Here is a 23435-nt window from a genome sequence, read left to right as displayed (position 1 = left end):
AATCATTACAGAACAATGTAATTAAAAAATGAAGGTAATAAAGGGTGACCAATATTCTTGCAATTGGCCAGACTTGCCTAAAAAAGGGCCTAAGGTTACAATAGCGGTGGAAGGATTTTGCCTTATGGTGCCTACAAGACTGTGTTGATCTAGAAATCAATCTCTGCGCTTCTGTGGAGCACATTGCTTTCTTTAGGCTGTACACAAAGCTTAGGCCCGGTTTAAAGACTGGTACTATGACTCATAGGAGCTCTCCTAATACAAGAAACTCATGTCTGCTCTTTAGTATTTTTTTAATTTTATTTTATGCATGTTCTAATAATTTTATTAATTACCCCCAATTTATTTTAGGTGACTTATTACCAATGGAGCATATTCAGGGAGCGTGGATGAAGATCAGCAATGGATTTGGGCTAAAGGACTCTGTATTTGATGGACCTAGTTGTATGTCCCCAACTATTGCTCAGCAGTTTGGCTATCAGAGGCGGGCATCTGATGATGGCAGGCTGGGCGACCCTTCAAAAGCGAGCAATACTATTCGTGTCTACCTACCCAATAAGCAGAGAACAGTGGTAAGTTCAAAACCTAGTGATATTTTTATTTTTATTTTTTTGCAATATTATTCTTTCATTTTGCTTTTTACTGTGCAAGTTATTAGTTTGTGATCTATTAAATGTTGATATATACTTTGTGGCATTTTATATTTACTATTCATTAGATTGTACTTTAGCCACTTGACATTTAGTCCTTTGGTCTGAGTAAGTGGTCTCCAAACCTCTCAGTATGAGGGCCACTACATATATTTTACAAATATTTGTGGGTGGAAAATGTCCACTAAATTCCTCCTTGCATCAGGATCCCCATCAATGTCCCCCTTCCCCCTTGCATCAGGGTCCCCATCAATGTCCCCCTTCCCCCTTACATCAGGGTCCCCATCAATGTCCCCCTTCCATCAGACGAACCCCCGCTTATATTTATACTGCCCCCCCCCCCCCCCCCACAAGGCAGCCTCTGCTAACCTAATCCTCAGTCCTTGCAGATTAAGAATTTGTCCCTGTCTGTGGGCTGTATAAAAATGAAATGTCGCAGTCCATATGAGGCCCACGGGCCGTAGTTTAGAGACCTGTGGTCTGATTCATGATCATGTAGGTATTCAAACTTTGATGAGATAAAAAACTGAAAATCAAGGCTTCTGCTTGAATGTTCTCTGTGTACTGCAGCATTTTTATACACCAGTACTCTCTCCTATTTTAGACCAAGGTCTGTACATAAGAATATTTTTGATTATAGCTTTAAAGCGATTGTAAAGGAACTTTTTAAACAAAACCCCTCAATACTTACCTGCTTATACAATGGAATTCCACAGAATAGCCCCGAATCTCTTCTTGTGTCCCCCGTCGGTGCTCTTGACTCCTCCTATTTGTCCAGTGCCCCCACTGGAGTCCGCTTTCCATGAGGGCTCTTGTACATGCTCGCTCCTGACATACAGCAGGATTCAGCCCTGCACCCTCGTCGCTGAGTTGATTGACAGAAGCTCTCGCTATCAATCTGCCCAATGAGGAGGGAGAGAGCAGCGAGAGCCGCTGTTCTCATGCATATTCCTGGATCGGATTGAGCTCCGCTAAGAATAAGGGGCGGGGGGAACCTGCATCAGAGAAGGTTTTTTTTTTTTTTTTTTTTTTACTTTTTACCTTAGTGCATATGCCTTAAGGTGAAAAACTGTGGCTTTTCAACTGCTTTACGTAAGAAACTTATTTTAAACTGTGCTGTCTACTAGAATTTTTTTGTGTTTTTTTTTTTTTTTTTTTTTCTTTTTGTATAGGGTGTACCTAATGTAATTTTTATATTGCTGATTGGAGGATGAATGGATGGCGGCCCCTAAAACCTGCTAGTGATATGTGTAGCATTTTTAAACTGTCCAATAAAGTTCACAAAAAGGTTCAAGCAGAGTTGGTTGTCAAAGCCATCATGTGTTTGGTACTCAAGGATACTACCTTGATCAGAGCTTGACATGCAGGTTAATTATCAGATGGACTTTAGGTGTAAATGGTGAGGCAGCTTTTTACACACACACGAACACACACACACACACACACGAACACACACACACACGAACACACACACACACGAACACACACACACACGAACACACACACACACGAACACACACACACACGAACACACACACACACGAACACACACACACACGAACACACACACACGAACACACACACACGAACACACACACACGAACACACACACACGAACACACACACACGAACACACACACACGAACACACACACACGAACACACACACACGAACACACACACACGAACACACACACACGAACACACACACACGAACACACACACACGAACACACACACACGAACACACACACACGAACACACACACACGAACACACACACACGAACACACACACACGAACACACACACACACACACACGAACACACACACACTTGCAGCCTGTTGATTTTTTTTTTGTTTTGCTTACAGAAAAGTAGGAACCTCTTTTAGGCCTGCTTCATTTGGGCTTCAGCTTGTATAACAGTAAGCTTTTGAAAAGCATTTACAGAGCTTTCAGCAAGCTTTGTTGAAGCTTTTAAAGTATCAGTCCGCATCAGTTTGTAAATGCTGAACACCAATTCTAGTGGGAGTGCTGACTGTCGCTTTAAACACGCTAATTTGCAGCTTGCTTAAAGTGACAGCGCTCCATTAGTATCTGTGTTCAACATTTACAAACTGGAGCTGAATGGCACTTTAAAAGCTTGCTGACCACTCTGCAAATGCTTTGAAAAAGCTTGCTGTTCACACTGCTCTTATACAAGCTAAAGCCCACATGAAACAGACCTTAGGCTTTCATAGCTGCCTGTGGTTTTGTGTCCTGGTGACTCCTGTTCCCCCTCATCACTTGTGTCACAGGGGTGAAAATTCCATGCAGATCACTGGCACATCATTGACCAGAATTATTTAGTAAAGCATTTATTAGCCACTGTAGGACAAATGTTTTACCTATAATTCTCATTAATGTTGTGCTGGTGATACCACTATGTATGGACTTTGTATTTTGAGCATGACAATAATCACTTCACTGCAGAACCCAGGAATTTAAGGTCTATAGCTATAAGGAGTGTGCGGGATCATACAAATCTACAGAAATGAAAAGTAATGTGATGGCTCTCAGTTGATTCACAAACTGCAATAAACCAAAACTAGCTGGAGATTGTAGCGCTTTCTCACTTCATCCATTCTCTGTGAGCCTCTATGTGCTACTCATATTTAACATGGTATGAAAACAGCAAAAATCTCTACCGTATATAGAATGTATGGCTTACATGCAGGCTCTGGGCCTGTTTGATGGGATAGTGAGTTGATTAGCCAAGTATAGGTCTCAGTTTTTTTTTCCTTTTGTCAATTGGTGAGATATATAGGTTGTATAGCAGGCAAACTGGCAACCAAGATTAGATGCCAAAAGAAGAACAGCTTTTATTGGTAGGCGCAAGAATTCTGAGAGCCAACATGCCTTCTTTTCTCCAATCGGGAACTCTTCAAGTCTTCGTTAAATGTAGAATTATTCATTGCCTGGTGCTGCGACTGTCAGTATAGTGATGGAAAAGTGTCACTCTGCCCTCCCATGGAATAGCCAACGTTGCATGCAGGGCACCTATCTAAAGCTTACATGCACCCAGACATGGCCATTTATATTCTGCTCTGAGAGTATTGTGTTCATACTCTAACAAAACTATTGCCAAAGTGATCTGTGGATTTTTTTTCTCCTGTCCATATTGTGGACTCTTGTGCCCATTTTGTGAAATGCTGAATCCTTACCGATCTGTTTTCTTACATAATCCCATCATCAGAATCTGGTCTGAATAAGGATTATTAAATTGTCCAAGGGGACCCAGTTGGGCTCTAATATACCCCTCTCATCGAGATCGGGTGGCTATTGTAACTAGAAAACAACAATTTTTTTGTGTTGGCATCAATACTCCCTAAAACATTGCAATATAAACAGTACAGAGGCAAAACTGGAGATGTGGGTAATGCAATAAATATTCAGCAAGAGAAAGTAGTTTTAAGGTCAAACTCTAAATGAATGTTTATGCTTCTAAAAGCATGTGGAATGAAAATGTTATGGCAACATGGCCTATTTTTGCGGTTACCTTTTATGCTACCACTTCTTACATGTGAAACTCGATCTCCGTTTAACTCATTGAAGTTGAGAGACATTTTGAAAGGTCTGGGCTTAGTTAAGAGTATTTTTATGTAGTAATTGGGAAAATATGGAATCTAACAAAATACTTTGTATAAATAGAGGTTGTGAATTCTGTTTGGGGGAAATCCCTCCTACCAAGACATTGTGTTCTGGGGGGTTTGGTGTAAGTCCTCCCTACTGGGAGAAGACTGTGATTATTACCGTCTGAGATTCGAACCATGTGTGGGGAGGCTGACGAACGATCAACTTGGGTACAACCAGTCTGCTGGATTTATGTGCCATTATCGCTATAGCGGCTGCTAGCATTTTTTGCAAGTAATTCTGGCTGGCTGGTTGTACCCAAGTCGATCGATCGTCAACTTGGTACATTGAGCCTGCCTTCACACAGTTCGAATTGTGGCTGGTTCAGCAATTTGAACAGTGTATGGCCGGCCTTAAAGGGACTCTATCCTGAGAGGATCACGGAGGGCTGCCATTGATGGCCTCTCTTGGCAATGCTAGTTTCCTGACTCTTGATACTTTGGCTTCAATGCTGAGTAGCTAATACAGAAATGGAAGTCTGAAATTTTCCTGACCCTTGTTTTAAAGCATTTTTGTTCTGGGTCTGTGATTCAAAATCATTACCGTAGTCTTGCACAGCCAGGGAACTAGCATGTAAGGAGAAGACTGCACTGGCAGCTCTCATACTTCCTTATGACTGATATCAGTTCTGTATTTAAAGTGACTCAGTGGGGTCTATTTAGAAATATTCTCATAAAAAGATTCACAATGTTTACACAGGTGTGAATCCTGGAAGAAATTGTGTAAAACTTTTGTTTTTATACATAGACTTTTAATTATCAGTGCTAATGTCAATGGGGTTATGCCGCATCACCAATCAGATTTGGGGTACCTTGGAAGTTGGGTCTGGTAATATAGCAGTCATAAATTGGTGGAGTCGTACAGCACAGTGTTCAGGAAGCAGACCCCCAACGATGTGTGACAAGTTCTCTGGCATCTGGCTGCAGTAAAATTATATAGATTTCAAGTTAAAAAGGGTACCTGTGCTTTGGCCTTACAGGGCAAATTGTTCGGCTTGGAGTAGGAGCAGTTTCCATGACCTCATGGGACATTTGCAAACCTTATAGTTACACCGTAACAAAATCCACCCTTCTGTTGACATTGTGCATTGGTCACAGTAAGTTTAACCCATGGTGGTACATTAACGTTTATGATATGTTTTGCACGTGTCAGGGATGCTCCCAACAAGAGAATTTATAATGGCTAATGCTGACACACCTACTTGACACACTCGTTAGTCCACATCGTTGTACATTCTGCATATATATCTATATATACATAACCGATATAATTTTATAGTGGTTTCGTTGTGATGTCAAGAGAAGGAATTTCTTTCCTTCATTAACTCAGATGTGAACATGGTGAGATGTTTGCTGGAATGAGGATGTTGGCACACCCAACTCAAGTCTTAATCTTTTCTTTTGTTGCCTTATGTAGTTAGACGTTTTATTATAGCAGTTTTAGAGGATTGTTTTGCAAAAATGCTTCTTTAAAGAATATCTGTCACTAATCTGGGCATTATGATAGAAAAAAATCCACAAGCAGAGGTTGAAAAATGCGTATCAGGAGGATTTGTACATCCAAAGGTATAGGCAGGTAAAGATTTTTTTTGTATGGCGAAGTCAACTTTTCCTTTTTTATAGTTTTGAGATTGAAACCATTTCATCTCCAGCCTTTCATGCCTCTGAATTGGTCTCTTTAATTACTATTCTCTTTGCTTTTCCAGTAGAGAGCAGAGCAGGATCATTGCTTTGATTTCCCCCCCCCCCCCCAACTAGCTGTTCATACTTTCCTTCTCTCCGTTTAAATGCTGGGAGCAAGAGAGGGATGCCTTGCGTACGTGCTTTGTCACTACCATGTGACAGCAGAATGATTCACGTGCTTCTCCATACCCCAAAAAAAGGTATATCTTACTTGTACAGCACAGGACTTGTGTTGGACTATGGTTTATTAGCAAAATATCAAGGTGATTGGACACTGGCATAAAAAGTCTGCTAGGGCCGCCCCTAGTGCATCTTTATAACCTTAAGACAAGGGAACAAAAAGGAAGCGCCACCTAAGTGCAATAAGTTAAGTAAGATTTTAATGACCCAGCAATAAATGCACTTACAGGAAGGTGAATAAAATCGGGCTCATCTGTGCTGTGGGCACAAGGTGCAGTCCATTGGCTGGTCCATTCTAATCCACAGAGAGGTAGTTGTGGGAGACAAGATGTGCAGTCTTTTTATGTGGCCACCAGGAAGACAGCCAGGTCTGATGTGGAACACACGCGGAACACAGGTGATTATGTCACAGGAAGCAGAACTAAGGGAAGCAACAAGGGAGGAAGTTCTGGGGAGAACAAACAGGCCCTGTTGCTCCTTGTTGCCGATGTGCATGCTGGAAAATCAGCAGCCAACTGACTTCTAATCAGCACTCTAAACCAATGGCAGAGAGCGCTTATCAGTGTTCTGGCTGGGGCGTGTCTGAACAAAATAGCTCAGCAGGGGAGATCACTGGACTAACTTTGCATGGTTCGTACAGCAGCTGCTGACCGGAGCTGTCAGTGTGTACCCGACTTTAATCTCAGGAGGATGAGGTAGCTGTCGTGCCTCCTGGATAATGCATCCCAGACCACTTTTTCCGCTGTAAATGCACACAGCATGTCACTGCATTCCTGTTGCCGTCTTTTTTTAGAGGCACTGCCACAGTCAGCTGATGGTTTATAGTGACTGATTTTTTTATGGACATGCAAAACCCCGTCCATTCTGTACTCCATAACTGTAAGTACCTCACTGGGGATCCCCTCACCAACTATGGTGCCTTATAGGTGCAATTGAACTGGGACAGATGAATAACATTCATTTGGCAAACAACCTACAGGAAACTTAACACTACTCCAGGTGATAGCAGTTCCCTTGTCCCAGAGCAATATCCGTTTGACACGGCTTCCCTCCTCTGACTCTAGAACCTTCTCAGACATGCAACATGCAGCCTGTCTTGATAAAAGCAGATTTATCTGCCACTATGTTTGAATTCCTTGGGAAACTTTCAAGGCTTCTAGAAACTTTGGCTTCAGAGGCCAGAAATGCTACATATATCATATTCCTTGTGACTGTTTTGGATTTGGAAGCAGAACCTCCTTAACTTGAATAGAAGAAAGTATTGAGGATCCTGATTTTGTAGCAGAGACTGCAGAGGGTATTCCTGCATTTTATGAGGTACAAGCTTTGGCTTCACTCCAAATGCTCTCTATCCTGGTCATTAATTGATGCAGTATGCTCTAGTCTTTGCCTAACAGCATCTGACTCTCCACAGACAAAACAAGCCCCTATGGGAGCTAAAAGACTGGTTAAGTTGAAAAATACTTTTTCCAGTACATGGACAGATTATATACCTTATGGCTATTGGCTTGGTCATCCAATCCGCTGCGGATCCTTCTCTGGTAGCTCGGAGCCTTATGCTGGCTTTACCGGCATCTGAGTATCCTCCTGCTGCCATTTCCATCACTGTGGTTTACTTCATCTACTGAGCACCGAGCTTAGAGCTGGGTCAGTCAGTGGCTGTGAGGATCCCTCTGTCCCGGTGGTTACCCGGGAAGCCTTGTGCCTGCATTCATGCACATGCCATGTTTGCTGAGGACAGCATCGTCCAGGCCTTTGGCTTAATGTCATGCCAGGGGAAGAGATGCACACAGTACCTACAAAGTAACCATTATGGCTGTCATGCTGATACAAGCCTCTGTTTGGAGTGCAATCTTTTTACTTTGTTTTAACTCCTTCATTAAAGTTACCTGCACTGAGTCTGTGTGCTCTTTTGTTTTTTGTCTTTAGTTTTCCAGTACTCGCTGGTGTTCTTGGGATCTAGTTACTCTGTTACCAACTATATTATCTTGCAACTGTGGACCCATATATGCAGCTATCCTGGGCATTAGCACAAGTACTATCTGGCGATGATGGCACAAAGTCTGTCAAGCCAGCCTAAAAGCCCTCTTATCAATGAAGGGGCAACATCTGTTGGTGTTTGCTCCAGTTTGGATCCAAGAAGTCTCGGACCTCTGGGTCCAGTCTGTCATTACAAATGGGTGCACAAGATTTTTTTACCTTCCAGTCTGCCAGCTTCAGGCCAAAAGAAGGCAGATTTTATAACTGCCTTGCACCAACTTCAGACACACAGAATGGTTGTACCAGTTTAAGGGTTTCTATTCAGTCTCAAAACCAAATTGGGCCATCTGCCCAATACTGGACCTAAAATCTTTAAACTGATTTCTTTGTGTACCTAAATTCCAATAGGAGTCAACAAGATCTGTCATTGACAAGAGGAATTGTTATTTGTAGACATACAGGATACCTATGTACATCATTGCTTTCTGCATTTTGCTGTGGGAGACCAGCTATTTGTAGTACTATCATTTGAGTGTTCCCTTTGCCCAGTTTCGTGCCAGATGGGCAAATCGCAGCTAGTGAGACGGGCGGAGGGGATCCACTACAGAGCAGGTAAGTTTGAAATTTTTTTGTTTTAAAAAAAAAAAAAATTCCCTTCACTTTAAGATTTTTGTGTAAGTTCAGCTGTAAACCACTCTGGATATGTTGGTTTTGACTTCTTGTTCTTACTGATGGTGAAATGTTTATGCATATTTTCATCATATTCTGGCTTTGAATTTGTTTTACTGTTGAAAAGTATATTTGTGTCTGACAAGTACGGCGCATGTAATCGTATAAAGTTTTGATGGGGCTGAACAGATCCCAGTGGTCGGTACTTTGAAAAGCTGGTAACGTTTTTTTGAGCCTGTTATTTTGTTGTCTCTGGAAGGTTACACCACTAAATGCCTGCCAGCTCCTAGACTGGACTAACCAGCTTCTGATTTCTTTGTCTTGTCATTTTCTTATATAGAGTGAATCTAGAGCCACACAGGAATTGTTTTCTTTAGTAGATTATTCATGCTACTAAAGAAAATTGCTGGCTTTTTCAATGAGTAGCAACTGCTTGCAAAACCAATAGAACAAATGGCTCTCTATTTTGAAACTACACAAGTAGCATGTAGTGTTGATGGTAGTTTTTCAATAATTATTGAATCTCTGTGTAGCTTTGACTTGGGGCTCAGTTGGGTTTTTTCTGTGATAATGTAGGGGTGACATACAACCAGGGCGGATGCAAAGGGTGCACCGCGCCCAGGTGCAGCGATCTGAGCAGTGTTGCCAAACCAGCCTGTGACCGCCTCGGCTTGAAACTGCGCATTGCTCAGATCCTGAGGACGTGAAATGAAGCGTACATTGAGGCGTGCCATGTTTACACAATCCTACCTCATTTCCGGTCCCTCTAGTTGTCGGTGGTCATCGGTGAAACGCATGCCCAGCAGCTACCACACGCAGAGTGGATTCTCCATTATAACTACAAGCTCACTAGCCCCAGTTTTGTAGGCACTACAAAATGTAAGCGGCCACTTGGCTTTCTGTTTCATTATATCTTTTATTAAAAATTGGATTACACTATTGTGCTGTTTGCATCTCCTTTGCATCTCCACCAGTGGCTGGTACCACTGGTGGAGAGGAGGTGAACATACCCCGCATGGTCTACTTTTTGGTTGTGATAGCAAGCAATTTCTTGCACAAAGCCTTGACCTTTTTCTAACCATTAAGGTGTCAACACCCTCTGGTAAGGAGATATCCATTTTCTGAGCACATTTGGGTGTTCGGCACAGTCGGTGGAGGTGGTACATTCGCATAGTGGAAATAATTATTTTGCACATGTTTGTTTATGCACTGGATTGGAATCTACACAGAAGACGTATACATCTATTTCTTCCCAGGACTGTACACATTTCATATATAGGATTTGTCATTGCTAAATAGCACTATTGTAATTTTTTTGCGCGTGATTATAGTGTATTATTTTCTATTATGCAAATCCCGTTTTGGCACTTACGAATAGTTGTAGTCATTAATATTAGTGGCAACATATTTGTTTCAGCGCCCCTCATCACACTTGTCACATTCAGTTCTAGAGTTGCCCCAGAGCCAGCTGTCTGAGACATTCTGATAGGAGCCTCTGCAGCTAGGACAATTGCTCCGCCCCCCGCTGCCTCTCAGCCAATCTGCAATAGAGCTCTACTGTAACCCAGCCCCCCTTTTCACAGCCCGCCACATTTAACAAGAAGATGCGGGCAGCCAGAAGACAGTGGGACTGTAGTGTATCGGGCCAGAAAGGCGAAACACTAGCAGTGAGCAGCAGTCTCTTGTGTTTGCTGGGCAGGCTGAGGCTGGCAGCAGATCCACCCACAGAGGGATGGGAGGAGGAGGTTACAAGGATGGATCTCAGGGACTCAGGCTGGCACTTGTATTCCCTTCTTATGGGGATGTGATTTCCCCCGCCCCCCAAAAGTAAAGGGTTACAGGTCCCAGCATCAACCCCTCAGAGCTGAGGCTGTAGCACCCCCTCCCCCCCAAAACTAGTGGACTACAGGTTTCACTGTCCCACCATGAACCCCTCAGAGCTGAAGAGGTGTCCCCCCTAACTAGTCTAAGGGGTCACATCCTTAGATCTCATGGGTTTATGCCGAGACTAGTTGGGAGGGGGTGTGACATGCTCAGCTCTGAGGGGTTCATGTTGGGACTTGTAGTCTGTCACTTTTGGGGATGTAACCCTCCCAAAAGTAAAGGACTGCAAGTCCCAGCATGAACCCTCAAAGCATAGGATTTGTCGCCAACCCCCAACTAGTGGAGGACAAATGGTCCCAATAAGTGTACATTGATTGGTTTGTGCAAAAGTTATAGCATCTACAGACTATGTCATATTTTTTTTTTATTAGTAGTGGCGTCGATCAGTGACTTATAGCGGGACTTGTTGCCATAGAAACATTTGTAAAGGGGAGGCGTTAGTAAGATGACTATGCCCATGTGGGGGCACCATAAATATTTCTGCACCCAGGCTTATGTGACCCTAGGATCGGCCCTGCATACAACCAATTCAAATGAAAAGCTTTTCTGTATTTTATAGTAGTGGAGCGGTTCGCTGAACATTACCTAATTGTTGTTTTGGAAGTTGGGAAGATGGTTTATTTTTAAATTGGCTGTTCTTCCAAAACTTTCAGAATTTGTAGTCCTTTCTTGACTTCTTTTCAATGGGGTGACATGGGTGCTTTATATATTGTACAATCACATCAGTCCCTGTCCTCAAGGATCTTACAATTGATGATACCAACCTCGCATGCATACGTAGACATGCTAAGTCTAGCCAGTTAGTGCTGTAACCACTAAGCCTCTGCGGTATAACCTGAGTTTTCTGTAATGCTAGCCACTAAATCGATTTTTGAAAGAATGTTCCTACAAACAAATTCTCATTAAATTCAATAATATGGCAGATGTATTGTGTTTAAAAAAAAAAAAAAGTTTAGCTTGTAATATTTTACTTTGTATGTGAATAGACTTTGCTGAACAAAAACCACATTCACTGTTAGAATTTGTTTGTTAGACACATTTTCTATCCTGCTCCTAATTCTCATCACTGTGGTCGAAAACAAAATTCTACTGTATAGAATTATCAACATAATCTGATAACGCTGGGTTCACAAGCACCAAATGTGTTTTCTGGGTGTTGCTTCCTTGGGTCATATGATTGTGTTTTTGCAACATTTCCATTTTTCTTTGTTTTGTCTTTAGTGCTCACACCCTCACTTTTATCTTCATTGGTTATGCTATGGTTTTCTCATGATCATTTTTTTATTGTTTTATTTATTTTGTTTTTGTTTTTTTGCTTTTCATTATCTGTTACATACAGATTGGTATATGATATGTAGTGTAAAGATCTCTTTGTAATCAAAGACTACAGTTTCCCTGGGAATTCCAGTCTGTTCCATTCCTCAGATAAGACACTCGGTTCATTGCTGGTTATGTTTCGGGGGATTTCATCTTTCTAAATCCCTAATCCGAACATGTAGGTGTATGTACATCTAAATTTAAATTGTAATGTTGTAAGACTGTGAGAAGACTTCTGTATTAAAGTACAACTAAAGGAAAATTGTAAAATCCAGTATGGAAAACTGAAAATGGGGAAAAATAAATTTTTATTAGAGTTTGTAACCCTACATTATAATTTTCTGCCAGCCTCCATTTTAACCTGCACTCTAGTTGTTTTTTAAAATTGAAGCCTCAAAATACCTTTTTGTAAGGCATCTTCAGAGCGGTCATGTGACTCCTGGTCACTCCGATCCAAGCTCTCGCTCTGATACTCCAATCCGAGATCTCCTCCTGATGTCAGCCGGGAGTCACGTGACTGCCGAGCTAGCCGCTCGGCTCCTCCCGCTGTAGCACTGGATAAGAGTATTAGAGTGGCCGGGAGTCACGTGACCGGCCTGAAGATACCTCACAAAAAGGTATTTAGAGGACTTGTTTCTAACAAGTAATTACACAGTGCAGGATGGAAGCTTAAAAGAGGGGCTGGCAGCAATTTATTTTCATCGTAGTATTTTACAAACTTTGGGGGGGGGGGGGGGCAGAGGAGCAGATAGGAGAGCTGCAGGCGATGAAGGCATGTAAACTGACCACAGTGTCGGAGCTCAGCAGCCAAGATAAACCGTGGCCAGTTTACAGGGGGAAGGGCAGAAACTGGCAGGATCAGCCAGGTTGTTTACAGCTTCCAGAAGGGCAGGTTGGACAACACAAGCACTGTGCTGCTTAACCTGCATAAGGGAATAGGATACGCTTTGCAACCCAAAAAAAACCCCACTTTAAATTGAATTGCCATCTTTTAGTTTTGTTAAAATGGGTTTATTAAACAACCGGTGATTCTGTGTGTGTTTTTAGATGCATGTGCTGTAGACACAGGGCGCACTCTTCGGCTGTTTTCCCCAACACATACCTTGACCCTTGCACAGATAGAGACCATAACAACCCCAAAACCTAAAACGAAAAAGCCCCCTTTATGTAAGAGTTCTGAAAGTTGTGGGCCATAGACTGTGGCCAGGCCAAACCGGCTGCAGTTTGTGAATGTAGTGGGGTCTAGAAAAGAACATTGCTGAAAACTCCAGACAGCCGATGTCTGTCTCTTCTGTATAGGGCCTGTCATATACTACTGTTATCAGTTTTGGGATTGCTGGCCTTTAAAAAAGGATGTTGCCTGTTTTGTCTTGAGTTCTACATTAACTTTGCATTTATTTTCTGATCTCAAAACTAAACTTGCTGTTTGTTTTTATGGATGGTTTCTGTTAAACACTGCAATAATAACTCAATATACAGTAGGTGTACCCTGTAAATGCTGTGTACTTTCCCTATCATTTACCTTGCTGCTGAAAATTGCCAGGCCATAGGCCCATAAGACATTTCCCAGAAATACATCTTTTCTCTCTGGATCCAGTAATTACTATTAACATATTTAATTATTAATTACCTAATTGGTGGCCGAACCACCTTAGAAAACATATTTACAACATTTGAAGAAACCATTTCAAATGTAATTCTAGTGCTACCCTCTGAATTAAGTCTGTATTTTATATGGACACAGTAGGCACATTAGATCTCGGAGTGCTGTGGAATTTGACAGAGTGGTATAAAATTAATTAAACTATCAATTGAGGAGCCACCAAACCTATGAAAAGTACTTGTTTCCCTGTGCATTTCAGTGGCCACCTGGGCTTCCTGCACGTTACAAGACCATTGCTGGCTACAGGCATTGATTTTGCAATAGACAAGCAGGTACACTATATAGATAAAGGCCCATTCACACTAGGAGCTACACATTTACTGCAAGTTTTTTCCTTACACGTATACATGCATTTGATGTGCGTTTTACATATGCAGTTGATGCATGTTTTCTATCTGCAGTTGTCCTGTGAGATCGCTTTTTTTCTTTCTTTCCCTTGGCTTCTTTGTACAGTGAATTTGTACACGTTTGTGGGGCATAAAAATGCAGCATGCTCTTATTTTTTTTTTTTTTTTTAATGCACTACAATATTGTGAACTATGCCCATAGGATTACCTTTATTTTTGGGCTGTCTATGCAGTTTGGGTGCAGTTCAAATTGCATCCCACTGCATTAGGTGTGGAAGGTCCCTAAAAGTTTGGGGATTTCTGATCATCCCACCTATATGAGGTTTATAGGTTCAGGAACAGCTTTCCACCCACAACCTATGAATCCCAATGCAATTTAAGAGTGATTCTAATATATATTACCGTATGCAAATAATCTTAAAACCTAGAGGTGCACAAATACAAAATGTCCAGTATTATATATATATATATATATATATATATATATATAACAGTGCCCAAATATCACATAAATAGTCCTGTTTACCCAACAATGATCCGTAATCCTCCCCAGCAAATTCCCCAGTTTTGTCAAACCAACACTTCCACCCATGTGATCAGAGCAACTCGCCAAACTGAACTGACCCTAAATTAATAGAAGGCCAGTAGCACTTACATGCAGTAAAATCTCCACTATAAATCTCCTTAAAATGTATTTCTACTTTTATCAAATTTGAGAGAGCCCCGCTAGCTTATGTGCTCCTTACTCAACATGCCTGAAAAGAGGTATAAAAAAAATATTTGACTGTTATACGCTTATAAGGAGTCCTATTTGTTCAGGTCACACCATTGCATTGCGGTGTGGTGTGCTCTGGAACAAAAAGTGGGACGTGCAGTACTTTTTTTTTTTTTTTTTTTCACTGCGGTGCTTTGCAACACACTTCGCTGCATTTCAACATGCTGTCATGAAGAAACTTACGTGCAATGTTATTTTGCTTCATTCCAAAATGTAGAAATAAAGTAAACCATGTAATATAAGCCGTAATTGGCATGTCGGCTCGGCACTATGTAGTCCACAATGCACACCAGCTCCTGCATTACAATGTGGCTGTGTTAGTGAACCAGCTCTAAATCTCTAATGTAAAGATACGTTCTGCGTGTGCGCTGCCTGATGACATTTACTGTGTTTGCAAACCTGTCCTGTGTCTGTCCCATTGTGGTGTTGTAGAACATAACTGGTAGGTGGGATGAGGAATATGATGCTGTGGATTAAAGTATAACTAAAAAAACTTAAGGCAAAACCCTATTTTATATATATATATATATATATATATATATATATATATATATATATATATATATATATATATATATATATATATATATATATATATATAATATAGTTTTTAGCACTTGTCAGTTTTTATTGCTATTTGTGCCCAAGTTAAGGAGAGTCACACTTTCTATCTGTCCTGCTTGCCATCATCCGTGAAAGTAAAAAATTCTCAAATTTTGGCTTGCCCCAGAAGAGTAGTAGAAGGGAAAGCCTCCAATGGGGACACTAGTTCTGGTAAACTGGAGGGTGCCTCCCAAGGAATTCCCCTAATTTGCAGGCTATGGAACAAAGTGAAGGGAAATCTCCGCAACTGGACAAAAATTTGATGGGCTAGAACTTTCTCTATCCAAAATGGGGGGGGGAAAAAAAAGTTTTGCCTGTAGATCTACTTCAAATTGGAAAATTTTATTTTTGGCTAAAAACAAACTCCAGTCTAAACTTATAATTTCATACATTGGCAGAAAGGGTTAAAGCAGTGGTGCTCAACCGGTGGCCCACAGGCCACATGTGCCCCGTGGAGCCCTTTCATGTGGCTCAGAACTTCCTGCTCTGAGATGGTGCATTGGCAAGCCCAGATCGCAGTTTGCTGACCCGCCAGTCCAAAGCATCAGAGAGGAGGAAGCTACCGCTGGAGGGAGTAAGTGGCTGCAGAGTGAGCAGGAGCTGCATAAGCTCAGTCCTGTCCTCAGGCAAAGTGCATTTCGTATCACTTCTCCGGAGACAGGAACAGCCAGCAATGCCAGCAGAAACTGAAAGATACAAGGTGCACCTGCGGCTTTGCTGTGGGTTAGCTGCACTTAGCCATAGCTTATTATATCCTGTGGGTTTGATGCGCTTCCTGAAAGTGCACCAAAACTCCTGAATGCAGGGGTTTTTGGTGTGCTTTCAGAAAGTGCACCACACCTGCAAGATATAATAGAAACTATGGCAAAGTGCAGCTAAACTGCAGGAAATTGCCTGCACCATGATGCAGGTAAACAGCAGCTTATCAGTGTGAATGCAGCTGATTTAATCCGATCAGTCTGATTGGGTCCGCCTGTCCGTTTTCTTATTTTTGTGATTAAACAGTGGGCAAACATCCAACGAGGATTGGTCTCTTGGAAAATAATGATTCTGATTGTTAAAAAAAAAAAAAATTTTATTATGCTATTTAACCTCTTCACTCCCAAGCTATAGCTGAAAGAAGGCTACAGCGCAGGCCTAAATTGCTGGAAGGGCATCCATGTACATCCTCCCATGCATGAGCTGCCTGTGCACCTCCTGCGGGGCATGCGCGGCGCACTCTGTGATCAGTGAGTCTATGAGACTCGGCTGATCATAGATGGGAATGGTAACCGATCACTGACTTCGGTCAGAGGGACATCAGTCTTGAACAGGGAGAGTTACTGCCCCCCACACCTGTGCCCATTAGTGCTGCCCATCAGTGTCTCCTACCATCAGGTTTAGTGCCCCATCTTTGAATAGTGGGAGAATTTATGCCCCACTACTGGTGTCCGTGGAAGGAATGGTGTCTCATCATTGGTGTCAGTAGGAGAAATGGTATCTTTGTATCAATGGGAGGAATAGTGTCCAAAGGGATGGATAAAGTCAATCAAAGGGCCGCAGTTTTGGAGGTCACTGCTCTAGATCACAGCAGCAAAAAGGGATTTGTAGGAGGCCGAGTGTATTAGAAGGTATTTTTTGAGTTAAGAATACACACCAACATTTCTTTTTTGTAAACCAGAATTTGAGTATATACTAGAATTTCTAAAACAAGAGTTAAGTGTCATTTTACTTTCACCCACTCTATCAAAAACCTAAAATATTGACTGGAGTTGGGATTTAATGATCTGGTGAGTTATAGTCAGTAGCTTTAATGCGCACTTGTAATACATGAATGTAAATGACATCTGAAGTTCTCCCCCAATAACATGGACTTTTCCCAGCAGGCTGTGATGACAGAAAGATAGAAGAAGTGTTGTCAATCGCTTGCAGTGTGCTCCATGCAGGCAGCTCGCTGACTTTCCAGATCCCTTGTCCAAGATAAATATTAGTGAGAGCATAACTTGGATCCAAATAAGAAAAATACACTAGACTACATAACTCACATCTGACACCATTAAAAATAACAAACATTTCTTAGTAATTCCCTAGAAGAACACCCTAGCTGGAATAATGTATATATTTTTTGGGGATTCTGAAGTCAAAGCGGACACAAAATTGAGCTTTTATTTAGCAGTCAGGAACATGAAAGGGCTTTTTCACCCTGTGACCTTTTTGCCTTCCACACCCAGTAACTGAGCTTGACTTGACTTGTTTTTGGCAAATAAAACTGAAATAAATAAGTAAATAAGTCGGACCGTTATTCTGCTCATTTTGTGGTGAGCTGGATGAAGACGCGCGCTGTGTGCGATCACAAGTGAATAAAAAAAATCATTACCTAAAGTCTTGAATGATCTGGTAAACATCTTACTGTTATAGAAGGTATACACCAATCTTCAGATTTGGGGCTTATTTACTATTTAACAAGTTATTTAAATGATGGTGGAATTTGGTATTTATCGTTTATTTGTTTTTTGTGGGGTTTTTGATCTCAAATTTTGTCCTTTTTTATTCTAGTTTCTGGAAGATGTCTCCAATGTCCAAACATACCTGGATGCAATTGGTGATTGCTGGTCTTTATTATTCAGCACTACTTTTTGTCACTGGCACCTGTTGGTGTTGGACTGTGGGCTTTAAAGTAGTACCAATGTTTTATTTTATTTTAAAGGCAGATTGCTCCCCCACCTGAAGAAAAAAAAAAGAAAAAAAGGCAATGTTCACTTGCCCTCTCTATGCTCCAGCATGGTCCTCAACTTTATTCCGTGGTCCAGCACCAGCTTTCGGGGGCAGAAGGCCATTGAGTGGGTGCGCCTCAGTACTAGAAGAATGATCAACTTCCACCAAAAAATAAAACCAAAATAAATAAAATAAAAGGAAGATCCATCTATCATATCAGTAGGGCGGCTCTATGACTGCAAGAAATTATTTTTTAATTTTTAATTTTTTTTTTATACAGGGGCTGGGGATGCCTTTAAAAGTAGAAGGTGTTTTTTTAATTTAATTTTTTAGTAATCCTTTTCTTTTTAGAGTTAAGGTTGTATTAGAGAGTACGTTAAAGAGGAACTATAAGACCAGAGCAGGCATATCAAACTCTTATGAAACAGTAGGCTGAATTGAATGAATAAATTAAAGCTGAACTCTAGGTAGATAAAAAAGACACATTTGTGCTTCTCTATTATCCTTAAAGTGATTGTAAAGGTTTGTTTTTTGTTAAATAACAAATGTGTCATACTTGCCTGCTCTGTGCAAGGGTTTTTCACAGAGCGGCCCCGATCCTCCTTTTCTGGGGTACCCCGAACGGCGCTCCTGGCTCTCTCTTCATCTGGTGCCCCCATGAAGAGCCGATTTCCATCGGGGCACTCATGCGGGTGTCCAAAAGAGTCCCGCTGCTGTGTCCATTGATACAGACAGCAGGGCTCTACCCTGCCCCCGTGTCACTGGATTTAATTGACAGCAGTGGGAGCCAATAGCTCCTGCTGCTATCAATCTATCCAATGAGGACCCCAGACATGCATTAAAGCGCAGTGCTGCCAAAATTTTGTATTTTTTTTTTTTCTAAACCCCAAACTTTGGATCATGCCATACTTTAATGCCACTGACGGTTTTAATAGCATTCGCCCCTCTAATAAACATATTGATGACCTGAATGAATGGCATGCACCGCCCGTGCTCGCGCACACGCAGTATGAAAAGATCGCGTTGCTGGAAACTTATTTAAAAAATAAAATTAAAAAAAGGTTTCCATTGTTCAATCTATATGCTGCAAGAATGATTTTGAGAATAAGTTATAAAAGTGGGTGGAACTCCGCTATAAGGTGAAAAACCACGGGACTTTACAACCCTTTTAAAGTGATTTGTAAAGTTAATATTTTTTTAAATAAACATGTATGTTATATTTACCTGCTCTGTGCAATAGAATTGCACAGAGCAGCCCCGATCCTTCTATTAAGGTCCCCCGCTAGCACTCCTGGCTCCTCCTCTTCTTGGTGTGCCACCATAGGAAAACGCTTCTGATTGGTTGCCATGCAGAGCTGCTCTCCTGGTCCTGGCTTCTCCAATCTTCATACATTCCTCTCATATCAAAGAAAAAGGGGCAAACTGTTCTGGAAGTATTGCGCTGCAAAATCACATAAGGTTAATGTAGCCTTTATAAACCGGAGAACAGACAGGGACTGAAGGGCCACAAAGGCATGAAAGGAAGAGCTTGTGGTAAAACAAAAATGTGTGACATACAGAACTTGGACTAAAGCTACAGGGGCAATTATCAGTAGCCCATTATGCCTCTAAAATAACAAAAAAAGGTATTTCTAATGGTAGCAACAGATTAGTAAACCTATGGAATTCGTGTCTCCCTATGGTGTAGGGTCATTGGGTTGTTACCTTTGGGTCAGACGCTGATATGAATGGTTAATGGCTCTCTGTAAAGTGCTGCAAAGAATGACAGCGCTGTATAAATATTTACAAGTCTAACCAATCGGTGAGCTGCTACAAGTACATGCAGTTTACCTTAATCTGAGTTATTGGGAATCCTCACATCCAAGTCTAATGCAGTTCATTTAAAGTGGTTATAAAGACTAAACATTTTTTACCTTAATGCATTCTTTGCATTAAGGGATGAAAATGTTTAGGTGTCAGCATCCCCCCTCACTCCGCCTTCTACTTACCCGAGCCCTCATTCAATCCACGTGCACATCTGCAGCTCTTTTTTTCTCTTCACTTCTGGGTTTCGCTGGCTTTGCTGGGGCATCGGAAGCCATTGGCTCCCATTGTTGTCAATCAAAGCCAGTGATAAGGGAGCGGGGGGTCTGTGTCCATGGATGCAGCAGCATGGCTCAGAAGCGAGCACGCACAAATGCTCCCATGGGAAGCAGCACTGGACAGAGCAGGGGCCATGGGTTCTAGTAAAGAGGAGGTTTGGGGCCACTCTGTGCACAGAGCAGGTAAGTATAGACATGTTGTTTAAAAGAAAAAAATTGTACCTTTAAGGTAATCACTTTAAGGGTCCATTCACACAGGGGCAACTCAGATCCGACTTCAAGTCACCCCAAGTCGCCTCAGGTCGCACAACATGTAGAAATCAATGTAAGTGAATGAGAGCCGTCTTAATGCACACTACTGAAGTCGCTCCGACTTTAGAAAAGGTTCCTGTACTACTTCAATCCGACTTGTAGGCGACTGGTACCCATTGATTTCAATGGAGGTCGCCTCCAAGTCGGATCGCAGTCTATACGGAGGCGACTCTCAGAGAATTATCAGCTCTCAAAAGGGAACTCCACACCAAATGTATTAAAAAAAAATTGGCGTGGGTTCCCCCTCCAAAAGTCGTGTTGCCCCTGTGTGAGCCGACCCGAAGGGTCACCAGATGTCTACTTCATGGCGTATGTGGGTGTGTTTGGGAATTTCTTCACAAGTCGAGCTTCTCGGATCACTGGATTCCCACAGAGAGGAGTTTGGAGCGAAGTAAAGTACGGCACTGACCAAATGAAGAACTTAAGTGCTGATTAGGTAGGCAGGCTGTGCTCCCTGCATATATCTGAAAGCTTCATTTTCAATGTTAATTGGGCTGTACCTTTAAATGCTCTGTATATTTCATAATGTGTGTTCTCACTCCTCCTAGGTAAATTACAAAACAATAAGAAGGGCTCACCAGCTTATTACCTTAAAGTGGTAATTAAACCCAAAACTAAACATTTATTATATTGCCTCTTATCAATAATTAGATGTGATGGCTGTATTAGTTTTCTTTTTTAGGCGTTCTAGCTTTTATTTTCTTCGGTTGATCTGGCCAGTAACTCTGTTGTTTTTCAACAGAACAAGCTGTTCCACAAATGTATCAGTTAAGATTAAGACAAACCATTTACCACTGACAGGGAAGCTTACAATGATCAGATTTTATTTATTCATGTAAAACCTTTATCCCAAAAGAAAAAAACTCTTTGCTGTAACAGCAGTGTAAGCTGGCGTTTGGCTTCAATTTGTTAGTGTATCCAAATCTGTTGCACTTTTATCCAGAGTGGAGACACTAATACTGGAGGCAGTGGTGTCACTAGGGGGTGGCTTTTGGGGCTATAGCATAGAATCTGGAGCCCATAGACCACAGTCTCTGCAGGTGTCCCCAAGGAGAGGGGAGACTCTCTGGGAACCCTGATGCAAGTGGGAGGAGGCTCTCTGGGAACCCTGATGCAAGTGGGGGGAGGCTCTCTGGGAACCCTGATGCAAGTGGGGGGAGGCTCTCTGGAAACCCTGATGCAAGTGGGGGGGGGGCTCTCTGGGAACCCTGATGCAAGTGTGGGGGGGGCCCTTCTGGGGATCCTGATTTTAAGGGGGAGGCTCTCTGGGGATCCTGGTTTTAAGGGGGAGGTTCTCTGGGATCCTGATTTTAAGGGGGATGCTCTCTGGGGACCCTGATGTAAGTGGGGGGCTCTCTGGGGACCCTGATGTAAGTGGGGGGCTCTCTGGGGACCCTGATGTAAGTGGGGGGCTCTCTGGGGACCCTGATGTAAGTGGGGGGCTCTCTGGGGACCCTGATGTAAGTGGGGGGCTCTCTGGGGACCCTGATGTAAGTGAGGGGCTCTCTGGGGACCCTGATGCAAGGGGGAGGCTCTCTGGGGACCCTGATGCAAGGGGGGGGCTCTCTGGGGACCCTGATGTAAGGGAGAGGCTCTCTGGGGACCCTGATGTAAGGGAGAGGCTCTCTGGGGACCCTGATGTAAGGGGGGCTTTCTGGGGACCCTGATGTAAGTGGGAGGGGGGTCTCTGGGGATATATACACATGTGTATATTACTGTATATACATGTGTATGCCCACCCAAGCGTATGAATTTCTTTACTACACTGCTATGGGCTCTAGCCCCAGATCTTTTGTAGACCTAGCAACACCCCTGACTGGAGGTGTGTTACCAGCCAAATCACCAGGGGAAAAAGCCTAAAAAAGAAAACAAATACAGACACCACATCTAATTGGAAAAACTGCAATATATATTACATTTTTGGTTTGTTGTTTATTACCACTTTAAGCACAATTTATTAATAAATTAAAGTATATTCACAAGAGCCATATAATCATATGCTTGAAAAAATTGAGAACCTAAATGCTCAATCAGGATCTGAACTATACTAGACAGGAGAAATGAGGCCTAGCACATTTTGAAGAATATACGCTCTTCCTCAGAACCCAATCTGAAGAAGGCAGCAAAGCCTGAAGTTTTCCTGGGCACTGTATTGAAGTGTGGAGTCATCAAGTCCTTCTGTTCCAGGACTGCTTCATGTATCTTATACTGTCTCTCATCACTTTAGTGCTGATGTGGTGTTTTTATTGTCCTCCCAGGTAAATGTTCGAAATGGTATGACCCTTCATGACTGTCTAATGAAAGCGCTAAAGGTTCGAGGACTCCAGCCAGAGTGTTGTGCAGTTTTTCGTCTTTTGCTAGACACAAAAAGGTAAGAATTTTTGGTTTTTAAGTAAAGAGCATGATGGTTTGTTTGGTGCTTGCGGGCTTTTATTGTGTTCTAGAAACATCTGAAGATCCAACTGAACAATTATATAGTTCCCAACATATGTGAATGTGGCATTTTAATTCAAGAGTTGATCTGTTTAGTCATCTAATTTTGTGTATGACAGGGATTGGTGGTCCTAATTTCAGATATATTTGTTGTGTCAAGTGTATGCAGAGTATTTTGTAAGTGTGACACTTTCAGGTGTTGGTTACTCCTTGGTGACCTTATAAACCACTTGAAGACCACCTAATGTACATATACAGTATCTCACAAAAGTGAGTACACCCCTCACATTTTTGCAAATATTTTTATATCTATGTGACAACACAGAAGAAATTGTACTTTGCTACAATGTAAAGTAGTGTGTGTACAGCTTGTATAACAGTGTCAATTTGCTGTCCCCTCAAAATAACTCAACACACAGTCATTAATGTCTAAACCACTGGCAACAAAAGTGAGTACACCCCTAAGTGAACATGTCCCAATTGGACCAAATTAGC

At 42.0% G+C, this 23435-nt stretch overlaps 1 protein-coding gene across 3 annotated transcripts in view; it reads left to right on the top strand.

The window, feature by feature from the left end:
• Positions 1-23435, top strand: part of RAF1 (Raf-1 proto-oncogene, serine/threonine kinase) — a 168963-nt gene that overhangs the window by 79234 nt on the left and 66294 nt on the right. For all 3 annotated transcript variants that reach the window (XM_077452141.1, XM_077452139.1, XM_077452140.1), the window contains exons 2-3: positions 352-572; positions 22766-22878. In XM_077452141.1, coding sequence (XP_077308267.1) covers positions 366-572; positions 22766-22878 — 320 coding nt within the window. In that variant the 5' untranslated portion in view covers positions 352-365. The remainder of the gene's footprint in view (positions 1-351; positions 573-22765; positions 22879-23435) is intronic.

This window comes from Lithobates pipiens, unplaced genomic scaffold, assembly GCF_037356315.1.
Source record: "Lithobates pipiens isolate NorthernLeopardFrog02 unplaced genomic scaffold, aLitPip1_a1.2 Scaffold_23, whole genome shotgun sequence".
Taxonomy (NCBI): domain Eukaryota; kingdom Metazoa; phylum Chordata; class Amphibia; order Anura; family Ranidae; genus Lithobates; species Lithobates pipiens.
Note: the sequence above shows the minus strand (reverse complement) of the source record. Positions and strands in the feature narration are given on the sequence as shown.